This window comes from Triturus cristatus, chromosome 12 (assembly GCF_964204655.1).
Source record: "Triturus cristatus chromosome 12, aTriCri1.1, whole genome shotgun sequence".
Classification (NCBI taxonomy): domain Eukaryota; kingdom Metazoa; phylum Chordata; class Amphibia; order Caudata; family Salamandridae; genus Triturus; species Triturus cristatus.
Window position 1 is genome coordinate 729,526,240 of NC_140595.1, and position 12,266 is coordinate 729,538,505.

General features: G+C 41.8%; 1 protein-coding gene across 2 annotated transcripts in view; it reads right to left on the minus strand.

Moving 5' to 3' along the window:
- LOC146782611 (lysophosphatidic acid receptor 4-like) overlaps positions 1–12,266 on the minus strand; it is a 61,215-nt gene that overhangs the window by 32,175 nt on the left and 16,774 nt on the right. The window contains exons 2-4 of one of the 2 annotated variants that reach the window (XM_085638172.1): positions 11,751–11,809; positions 9,173–9,274; positions 8,977–9,080 (exon numbers count right to left, since the gene is read on the minus strand). In XM_085638172.1, the coding sequence (XP_085494298.1) occupies positions 8,977–9,080; positions 9,173–9,274; positions 11,751–11,809 (265 nt within the window). The remainder of the gene's footprint in view (positions 1–8,976; positions 9,081–9,172; positions 9,275–11,750; positions 11,810–12,266) is intronic. The other variant, XM_085638171.1, reaches the window with a different exon arrangement.

Here is a 12,266-nt window from a genome sequence, read left to right on the forward strand (position 1 = left end):
AGCACTCTGTGAAGCGCTATTCCAAGTACATGCACGTGAATACATCGTTTAACTCACCAAGAACCCCTGCACTTCAGCCACCCCTGCTTTTTACATGCCCCAGACTTCTGCATAAATCTGGGTCACAGACCAGAATAAATGTGACGTCACCTACATCCTGAGGTATCTACTCTGGCTTGCACTTCACCCCTACACCTAGCATCCTCTCTAAAAACACAGTCGTAGCACACCCTTACTAGTCACAAAGAATTCAACAAAAGCATATATCAAATGTATATATGTCCTGACAAAATGTATTGAAGTTCTTTAGTCCACAGGCGAGTATATCTTATTCAGATCATGTATAGGTTTTCAAGGACCATCCACGAATCACATCCATTGAATTCATTCATGTACGACAAATTCCCAGCAGTTATTGAAGCCAACACGTGTTTCGTCTGTACACATCAGTATTCAGACTTTTTCAAGGCAGAATGGATGAAACGTAAGCCAGGGTTCCACGACACAACGGGTCCTCCTTGTTAGTAGTGTCCAAGTATACACTGCTGGCAGTATAATTCCTTGAATAGCTGGCAAGTCCTCCGCTATGTCCGTAATGTAGTCCTAATAGTGCTGTTAATTGTTGTATCTGATGCACCAAAACTCAGGAGCGCCCAACTTTGGCCAGTAGTGCGCCACGTAATGTTGTGAACAACGTCCCTCTGGCAAAATAAACCACTATTGCCATCTGGGCCAAACCCGGATAAGTCAGTCCCCTCTCACGCCAGAGTGATTGAAAGACACACCGATCCGTGTGCTTCTCCATACCACACAGAAGACCTTCTAGGGCTACAAGCTGTCCACCATGGGTAGACGCAGACCCCTCCAGGGCCAAATTCTGTTACGGTATAAGCCCAGAATTTACAGCTAAACATACCTGCTCTTTGACAGTGTGTGGCAACAGACAGCCTAACAAAACACCCCATCCTTTGAATCTACCCCCAATTCTGCAATTACGGAAGGAGTGAAGGCTACCTGTTTGGCCAACTCCTTCCTTAACTCACCTCAATGTGTCTGGCACACGAGAATGTCTTAGGAACCTCATTCTGTGTGGGTCTTGTCTTTGGGTTATAGGGTGCATGGCTGTGTCTTCAAGTCCTAGTGTGAGTTACGTGTCATATGTAACTTGTCAGCGGTGTACTACATGCACCAGTGCTTGTGTTATCCAGTGCTCTGACTGGGTAGTTGACAGAGGCAGACCCTTCCACCTGCTTAGTCCTAATCCCTAATCTCCATATGTAAGAACTAAGAGCTCCAGGAAAGGATCTCTCTGCACTGCTGTTGGCACATCCCCTTCTTTCGCTAAGTTTGGGGGACTCTTGGAAGACATAATATTTCACTTTGTTCTCTGGATTTTTTTCACTAGTAGGTTTCCATAACCTCTGCTGTGAATTAAGATGAGTGGTACAGATATAGAAAACCCTGCATATTTTCTGCTTTAGGGCATCTTTAGAATGAGTCTGGCTTTGAATAGATCAATGCTTCCACCTCCATTTGGCAGAATAAATGGGAGAATGAGGTAAGCTTGCCAGAGGCAGAAGAGAGCTCACTCCTCCGACACTAGGCAGATCCCATGGGGTGGAAAGAAGGATCTTTGCTGGGCATCTCCTCGCAAGGAGTCTTGATGCTTTATAAGAAACCTGATTGATTGATTGAAGGAGTCTTCGCTTCTCCCTACTGGCTCTTCCAGTAGTCATTCTAAAATGGCCTCAGTCATCTCAAGATCTATCACTGTCTTCTCGACTCCTTTTCTATAAAGACAACGGGCCAGATGTACGACCATTCCAAATTGCGACTCACAATTTGTGCTCAATTGCGAGTCGTAAATTGTGAATCGCAATTTGGAATGTACAACAGTGTCAGAGACACTGATTATGATTCCCAATGGGGTCGCAAAATGCGAGGCTCATGAATAATAATGAGCTACTTGCAATTTTCGAGCCCATTGGGAATGGCTGACCCTCCCAGGGATGGTGGCCTGCTGGGCTCAACAGACCTCCAGACCTCCATGCCTGGGACTGCATTTCAGTAAAGCAGTTTTTTCCTTAAAGGAAAATGGGATGCACTTAAAAAAAAAAAGTGAAACGTTTTCGTTTCATTTTTAAAGGGCAGGCAGTGGTCCCTGCGACCACTGCCTGCCGCTATCAAATATTTTTAGAGCCAGTCACACCTTCCCATTTATGACTCCATTACCACCCTCTTGAATAGGGGGGTAATTTGCGAGTGTTTTGCGACCGCAATTGCGGTTGCAAAACATTCATACATGGCAAGAGACTCGCTATTAGGAAGGGAACGCCCCTTCCTAATAGAGAGTTGCAAAACACTATTTTGCGAGTTGCAATGTTTTGTCTTTGGGTCTCGTGGCATCTAAGACGGCGGAGAGAACATAGTCCGTCTCGGCTCCCCTGCAACCGAGAGATTACTCGGAGTAAAGTAGGCAATCTAGCCCAAATTTACCGAGGCCTAGCATAGCGCTGAATACAGCAAACCCGTAGCTTCCCCCGGCTCAACATGGGGGGAGAATTAATATCAGGAGACGTTGCCATGTGGAAGGACCTGGCGGCGACGACATCGAAGCTGGGTGAGCACTGATGAGCCCTGAGAAGCAGCAGCCCGGTGCAGGGCAGTGCCTGTCAGTACAGCATTGGCCCCCAGCGGCAAAACATTCCTGGTGGGGGGAACCCGTAGACCGGTGCATGCTTCCAGGTGAGCTGCGGGGGAGACACCGAAACGGCGGGACAGAGAGCTGTGCGTATCACCAACGCACGGTAAAGCAATAAAAGGACAGGCCTCGGCCGGTCCATGCACCGGGAGGGAACGGAGGAGTGCCGCCCCCTGCCCCGCGCTAAGCAAATACTCACCGGGACACTGTCACGCAGCCTGCCTGATCCCAAAATGGCAGTTAGCGTAGCCTAATTGAGAAACACACAAGTTACAGAGGCTGGGGCAGGGGCGCAGCAACAAACTTATCCCAGGAGTCCAGCAGGACCCTCCGCGCCCATCAGAGACTCACCGGGGATCAACTACATGGCCTGCCTGACCGTAAAATGGCAGCCGGAGATTTCTTAATAAGCAGTCTTAACCACGAGAGCTACAGAGGCGGAGGACAGGGGTGTAGCGGCAGCAACAGGAGCGGGGGGGCTATCTGCAGGCTATTCACAGGTGACCAGCAAGCACACCTCGCGCCAGGTCGAGATTCTCAAGGAAGCTACCACGTGGCCTGCCTGACCTCAAAATGGCAGAAGCCTAAACTAGCTGCCTTTCTAGGTGAGCCACAGATGCTGGGGAAAGGGTGCAGCAGCAGTGACGGGGGCAGCTTTCTTCACGCACAACAAAGGAGATTAGTAGGTATGATAACTCGGCCTAATAACAACACCCAAGTGAGTAATACTAGCAATACTAGTGCTCGGCAGTCAAGATGGCGCCAAACATACGTTAAGACCACACTTTACATACAGCAGTCTTTCCTACAGCATTTGATGCATTGTGTTAGCGGGATCCCATGCTGATAACCCAGCGTCCCATCAAACTCCGGTGTCCTAAATGCCCTGTAGCTGCACCTGAATTGTATTAATTGGCCGTGGCTAAGCACTGTCCCTCTACATACAAAACACCCCTTTGAGCAAGACGTTTTCACTACTTTCACAGCTAGGGAACCTTTTCCCTTTGATGTCGCCAGTGATCTCTCCCTACGCCCTCTGACATGGAGGTGAGCTGGAGGACGAGGCGGACGGCGCCTCCCAGTAACACCGGGACTGATGCCTTCTTTGGAACTATGACGATGCCCCACAGGCTGAAACTTTAACTATTTATACTTACCGCAGAGCCCGAGTACCCTTGGCCGATGCCTGGTGGAGCTGTCCTATGCAGCTGTAGAGGACTTTGGCTCTGGGACACCCCCTCGGCCGTCACCTACCCAGCCGGACATCGGACATTGTTTTTCACGGTTCTTCGCGGTTTTATCTGTCTCTCTCATCTACTGCTTTGACTACTTTATTCCCCCTGGAGTAATTTCCCACTATAGGCCTACCTGACTCTGTCTGCTCTCCCCTTTTCTGTTTACCTTTCCCCCTACTACCTTCCACTCCCCATAAGACGTGTGTCTTGGATATGCTTTGCACTAATATCTTATATTATTGTGTAAGCTCACGTTTTTCTCCTAAGCATGTACTGGTAACTGCAACTGTAACTGATATAGCTATGTAACAATGTACTGAAACAATGTCCTATCTCAAGTAAAGCGCTCTGATACCTCCGGGTCTAGCCAGCGCTATACAAAACGTTTCAAATGAATAAATAACAATAAAATAAATAGTGTGTGTACACTGCCATTGTAGGTTTTTGCGTGTGCAAACGGGTCGCAAACCCATTTTGCGCTCGCAAAAACTGGTCGTACATCTGGCCTAACTTGCTCTATAACCAGATGCAAGGGAGACCCAATCCAAATTCTCAATCACTCCTTTGATCATGAGAGGAAGCCAAACAAACACACCCTGCAGCTGCGCCACAGTGCCAAAGTTTTCCCACCGGTACCATAGAGTCTTCCGTGGTTTTTCAAACTAAACTCCCTAAATTTGCATGTTGATCAATGCCCATCCCCTGAAGGTAATAGGCAATCCTGTTGATACAGAAGACATGTATGCCCCTTCACCACAGAAGCATGGCTTTCCAGCTCATTTATCAAACACTGAGAGAAGAAGGGAGACCTTCATTGCAATCAGTAAATGAAATAGAGACCAATACTCTTGGAAAATGGTGGTGAAATGCAAACATTAACTCATCCATTGAAAGGCCATACCTCGGGCAATATTGCCATAGTCCCTCCTAAACAATTCAGTATCAGTTAAAGTTCCCCCTTTAAAAGGACGCTGGGCACTCACCCACCCTTATGTGGAATCCTGCATTATAGGGCCCGCTCATCTCACGTCATTGACTTGTGGAAAAGTGAGCTCAGCCTTGAAAAACAACGAAGTTCCTGTGAATATAATGTCCGTGTTTGTGGGAACCTAAAACACTATAGCTAACGTGCCATTTTTTTCTCGTCTCCGGAAAGTAAAGTTGAAAAACAGTGGACGCTGGGGTCCAGGTGTAGACGGTGGTCAGTTGACATCTCGTCTCCTATCCCTGCTTAATCCTGAGAAGGAAAGCGATATTGGGCTCATGGATCTCTTGAATGGGCTGCCATCTAGATTTAACGATCTGAAATATCATGGGCTTAAAAACAGTTCACACTACAGCATGGTATTTTAAGTCCTCCCTTTTGCAGTGCTAGTTGTTGTTGTATTGCCAAACTCAGCAGAGTTGAAGCCGATAATGGTGGCAACTGGTGGTGGTTGGTGTTGCGGGTGCAACATGAAGTTGCCAGGTCCGTACTACTCAGCAAAGATGAAACCAAGGGACTGTGGCATTGCTGAAGGGAAGGCAACGAGTGTCAGGCGACAAAGTGCAACCTTCGGTGCTCCCTTGTTAAGAATATCGTTGTTGTTAATATCGCTTTCAAGAATGTAGTGGTAAAAAATATTGTTTTCTTTAATTACCTTAATGTGTTTATTTCATATTTTAATTTCATGTGTTATTATAGATTGTATAATTGTTAATGATATTTTAAGTATAGTTTGCAATTATAAGTGATTTATAATTTTAATTTAACTGCTAATAGTAATTTATAGTGTTGTAGCAAGTTTCTAGGTTCAGAGGGTTTTTGGATGGGAAGTTAATTATGTAATAATTAATTAAACAATTAATTATTAATGTATTAATCATTATTTGATTGATTATTAATTGTGTAAATTGTGTAATAATTATATTTTCTAATTATATTTTAGGTGCGGGCTGCTAGGGTGGGTAAGTTAATTAAGTAATAATGTATTATTAGTTATTTAATTAATCCTTAATTATGTAATTTGTGTAATAACTTTATATATTCGTATTATTGTAGGTGTGGGCTATTGTGTTTGTAGGGATATAGAGTGGGATGTTAGGTAAGTAATAATTATCAATTATTTATTTATTATAGATTATTTAATTGACAATTATTAACATGTGCATTATGTAATATTGATTTATTTTAGGCGTGGATTGCTTGGTTCGTAGCAGTATAGGGTGGCATGTTAATCAAGCAATAATTGATTAAAAAATATTTATTAATTATAAATTAATTAGTTAATTGAGTATCAGTTTTGTAAATTGTGTTATACTTCTTTATTTCAGTTATATTTTAACTTTGGGCTGCTAGGTTTGTGGGGGTATAGTGTGGGAAGTTAAGTAATAAATAAAGAAAACAAAATGTAACTTGATAATTATTAAATTGTATAATAATCATGTAAATTGTTTAATTATATTTTATTTTTTATATACATATAATTGTTTAGAGGTTAATTAATTATGTTCATCTTAAGAGTTTTATATTTGTTCTAAATTAATAGGGTTATTCAAATATGTTCTATGTTTGAAGTGAAGTATTTTCCAAACTGTTGCACAGACTGGAGAGGGAATACTAAATCTTGCCTCTGACATCCAACGCTTTCCCTACTGTTGCACAGACTGGAGTGGGAATAGTCAATCTTACCCTTTCAAAGTCCAACACGTTCCCAACTGTTGCATAGATTGAGTGGGAATGATAAATGTAATCACTCTAATGTCCAACGCTTTCACTACTGTTGCACAGACTGGAGTGGGAATAGTAAATCTTACCCTTCTGAAGTTCAGTGCTTTCCCTAATTTTGCAAAACCTGGAGAGGGAATAGTAAATTTGACCCCTTCAAAGTCCAACGATTTTACTACTGTTGCAAAGACTGGAGTGGGAATACTACATATTATCCTTCCAAAGTCCAATGCTTTCCCTACTTTTGCACAGAATGGAGTGGGAATAGTAAATGTAACCCCTCCAAAATCCAACACTTACCCTTCAGTTGCACAGACTGGAGTTCGAATAGTAAATCTTAACCCTCTGAAGTCCAATGCTTTCCTTACTGTTACACAGACTGGAGTTTAAATAGTAAATCGTACCCTTTCGAAGTCCAGTGCGTTCTCCGCTGTTGCACAGACTAGAGTGGGAATAGTAAAGTTATTCCCTCCAATGTCCGACGCTTTCACTACCGTAGCAGAGGCTGGAGTGGCAATGGTAAATCTTAGCCTTCTAAAGGCCAGTGCTTTCCCTACTGTCGCACATATTGGAGTGGGAATAGTAAATTTGACCCCGTCAAGGTCCAATGCTTTCCCTACTGTTGCACAGACTGGAGTGGGTATAGTAAATTCTACCCCTCCAAAGTCCATTGCTTTCCCTACTGTTACACAGATTGGAGATGAAACAGTAAATCATACTTTTCCTAAATCCAATACTTTCCCTACTTTTGACCTGTTTGGAGTGGGAATAGTAAATTTAACTCCTCTGAAAGTCTATGCTGTCACTACTGTTGCATAAACTGGATTCCCATACTTCAATACGTTTCTTAATATTGTTTAAATATATCTAGCAGGTAATTTTTTTGAATTTCTGTTATTTGTTTATATATATTTTACATTTTTTTATATTTTTTAGTAAATGTATTTTCTGGGATTTTATAGTTTTTTATATTTAAATAATTTGGTACTGCATTTAATGTTTTACAGTTGATTTGTTAATATTTGCTATGTTTCATATATATATATATATATATACATTTCACCATAGGAGCATGCATTACGGGCGTAAACTGGCCGTAATGCATGCTCTCATCGTGAAAAGGGAGGTGTGTTCATCCCTGCACCCCGTGGCATGCACATCAAGATGCCTACCACAAGCTGCAGGGATCAACAGGGGGGCACCATAGGTGCCCGCTCGGCCTCCAACCGGAGGCTGTGCACCAAAGGGGGCCCCCAAACATGCTTTCCAACATGGTTTCCATGTCAGATAGGCTGGCATGGAAACCATGTCGGAAACAGTGCATTGTAATCTCAAGGACAGAAAGGACTGCCCTTGAGATTACAGCTGGGTTCCGACTGCCCGACAGGCTTTCCGAGCCTGTCGTAAGCCAGGCGGAATGACCGTCCGGTTTGCTTTCTGACCGCCTATATCTCACTCAGGCAGTCGGAAAGTAAACTTAGGGGCCCATTACGATGCAGCTCACCTTCCGAGCCGCATCGTAATCGGTCCATAAGTGTAAAGAATTAAGTACAGTAAAATTATGTGCTGGTAATCAAGAGCTACTGGAACTCTCTAGCTCTGTAATTCAGATAAATGGCAACGAGAAAAAATGAGAATTAAGCCCTAGTGTGTCAAAAAGTTCATCCACTTAACTAAAAGAGGGCTGAATGATCAAGGTAAAAATTAAATAAGGCCCATAAGAAACTATGGCAACTAAGAATTTATGGAAGTCAGATGAGAGTTGGTCAACAGTGAGTAAATGTGGTTGGAAGGGGGAGAACTGACGAGTCACTTCACAAACACAATCTCTGTTCAGAGAAAATATGCTAAATTCTGCCTTAGGAAGAGATACTACTTTTGATAAATCTACTGATCAACAGATAGCTGAAAAGAGAGAGCTTTCCTTGGGAGAGATATACCATCTTCTCCTGGCTCACAAAATTGAGGCAGAATTTCACTTTGCAAACTTTTTGTCTGATAATTTGAGGACTCAAGCTTCTGTAAGTGCAATTGTAGACTCAATTAGCACTGACATAAATCAGATGGAATGAACTTGAAAAAGAACAACTGAAACAGGGGAACTCATACTGAAACTTGACAGCGGCTGAGAAACTACACAAATTCAAGAGCTACAGGCAAAGGTGAAAGACTTCAAAAGCAGACAACAATGCTATAATTTGGGTATCCTTGGTATGAAAGAAGGGTTGGAAAGGTCTGATGTATGTAAATTTGTTGTTCAATTATTTCAGAAGGCTTTCCCTGATCTTGATGACTGGATTTTGATTTACACATATAACACTCTTGCCACTTACCATTTCAGAATGTCTTTAAACATGTCCCTGCCCATGTGCCATTTTGGTTTATCTTGGCAACTTTTTGCTTTGGCAGGCAATTTACTCAAATGCTTGACCTTATTCTGAAACCAATGATGGGGAGACATTTTTATAAGTTTTGATTTTTGTAACTAGACTGTTGAACAAAGATACAAGATGTGCAAATAAGTCTCACCTTAGCAAGATTAGGGGGCACACGTTTTCTTGTAGCAGGGTTCACTTTTCTGTTTACAACGTCCTGTGATGTCTTAGCTCTTCTTGTGTCCCGATGGTGGTCCTGGAAGGAAAAAAATGACACCAGCATCAAGAAAAAAAGAAAAGAGAATGCAATCTAGAGGAGTGGTAGTAAAGAAAGGAGGGAAGACTAGAAAGGCAAGAAGGGCTAATGATGTTGGATCCACAGATGCAGGATGGAAAGATCCAGAGAGAAGAGGAGGAGGCTTAAGGTCCATTAGAAGACGAGAGGACTGGTGGGGCTGCCATAGTGCCGAACCAGGATGGGACAGAGGGAAGAAGAGGCAGACAGCTTCTAAGAAGAAACTAATGAACATACAGGCAAGTCGACAGAGGATTGGTGGATGCCTTGTAGTGCTGGTGGAGGCAGTACTCCTGCCATAGGCCAGCAAGACTGTGGTTGGGCCAGGTAGGATTTGAGAAGAGGGAAGGTGGTGCACATAGAGGATAAAAAGGTGCACCTGGAAAGATAAGGCTTAGCAATGGGACATGGGCATCTGAAATCTTAAACCATTGTCTGAAAGTGCTAAAACACTAAATAACTTCTACAGAAATTAAAATCCTGGGAATTATATAATCACTTATTTCTTTCCTGAGAGGAGATCAAAAATGTGCCCCACTCTCATTGCTAAAGAGTGCTGTCATTTATTTAGTCATTTTCCACAAAAGTGACTTCATTTAGAGGGGGGGAGACTGTAGACTTTCAATAAACTCCTGTGCTAGACTGAAAAGTCTGTATATATATTTTTGATTTAAGGTACTTTCTTTTTTTAAACATAAAAAGGCAATAAATAAAAAAAACAATGTATCTCGGCACTCTTTAAATATCTCACAGTTGTCAAGTAATATGACACAATTACAGTTCAGCAAATGGTGTGATTACTCACAGGAAACCAGTCCATACAATCAGTCTACAGCACAATATCATTTAATATCAAATGTTGACATTTCATACAGATATACACAACCAATATTTGGGGTGTGATCCAAAAAACAAACATATGTTCTTTAAAAGTCCACGGAGGTCAAGATCATACGTCCTCTTCGTTAGCAGTGATGGAAAAACAGCCGACACGTGTTTCGTTACAAGGTAACTTCTTCAAGGCTTTAAATATAGATAAATGTAGATTTCAAGAAGATTCAGATTTTTCCCAATTTTTAGTATCCTGTTCTTGGAGGCATTGAAAACATTTGAGGCACCCTTAATTATGAAATCATGTGAGTCACTGGTCAGTCGTATGAAGTAACCCCAATTGGGGCAATATTTAAAGGAGGGATTCCTTCGGTATTTTGCTTACCTCCAATGACGCGAAGCACAATGTGATAGTCACTCACTTGTATTATGTAGATATCTCACAGTAGCATTCGTCTAGTAGTCTTGCATTAGATGATACAAGAGGCTATGATATGCCTCTCTGGAAACGGCGCGTCCGCCGTATCCTGACGCTGTATACCCTTGGGACGCGCCATTTCCAGAGAGGCATATCATAGCCTCTTATATCATCTAATACAAGACTAATAGACGAATGCTACTGTGAGATATCTACATAATACAAGTGAGTGACTATCACATTGTGCTTCGCGTCATTGGGGGTAAGCAAAATACCGAACAAATCCCTCCTTTAAATATTGCCCCAATTGTGGTTACTTCATACGACTGACCAGTGACTCACACGATTTCATAATTAAGGGTGTCTCAAATGTTTTCAATACCTCCAAGAACAGAATACTAACATTTTGGAAAAATCCAAATCTTCTTGAAATCTACATTCATCTATATTTAAAGCCTTGAAGAAGTTACCTTGTAACGAAACACGTGTCGGCTGTTTTTCCATCACTGCTAACGAAGAGGCCGTATGATCTTGACCTCCGTGGACTTTTAAAGAACATATGTTTGTGTTTTGGATCACACCCCAAATATTGGTTGTGTATATCTGTATGAAATGTCAACCTTTGATACTAAACGATATTGTGCAGTAGACTGATTGTATGGACTGGTTTCCTGTGAGTGATCACACCATTTGCTGAACTGTAATTGTGTCATATTACTTGACAACTGTGAGATATTTAAAGAGTGCCGAGATACATTGTTTTTTTATTTATTGCCTTTTTATGTTTAAAAAAAGAAAGTACCTTAAATCAAAAATATATATACAGACTTTTCAGTCTAGCACAGGAGTTTATTGAATGTCTACAGTCTCTCAGTCTAAAGAGTGACGACTGTTTTTTTAAGTCTTGCACGGGAGCTCTTAGGAACTCCTGTGGGGTGACATCTGTGGTAGTGGGGTGTCTGTATTCGGTTACCTTGAGGGGCACCAATACTATTAGCATCTATTGAATAATCAAAACAATTTACTGTCCATGATTGATGTGCAATCCTGTTAAACCATCACTACCATTTTTTTCATGTATAAAAAGGCAATGACAGGAAAAATAAGAAGAAGTAAAGAAGAAAACAGAAATAAGAGGAGAGAATGTTTTGTTTGTTTATTCTTCCTTTGTATTAATCCCATATGTACCTGGACATTGGCTATTTTATTTCTCAGAGGAACACCTGTAAGGTGGACAGGAAGAGTACCTAAAATACAAAAGAAATACTGGGAGTTAAAGATAACCTAGATAAACTCTACCAGATACAATAGAAAAATGTAATTTCCTTTTAAGATCTAAAAATGTAATATAATTCTGTATTGACAAAGGTTTACTTACTTAATTAAAACCCACCCCCACAAAATAGTAGCTGAAGTAGGAACCTAGGAGTCCATAAATGGAGCCCATATTTTACCAGCTTGTAGAAGGCCCTTGGAACGACGGCTCAGCAAGAGAGAGATTATGTAACAAACTCTAGAGACTCACTTGCAAGATATTAGTCACGTCTCTGCTTTGGGTAAACTAGGGGACATTCTGGCCAACAGAGGGGTGATTGTAGTATGCTATTTATAGTGTTATAAAAATATATACTGTAGAGGACCCAAATTTGTGTTTTTAATGAACTTCTAACAAATAGCCAAAAGTGTCGCATGGTCTACTGAAAG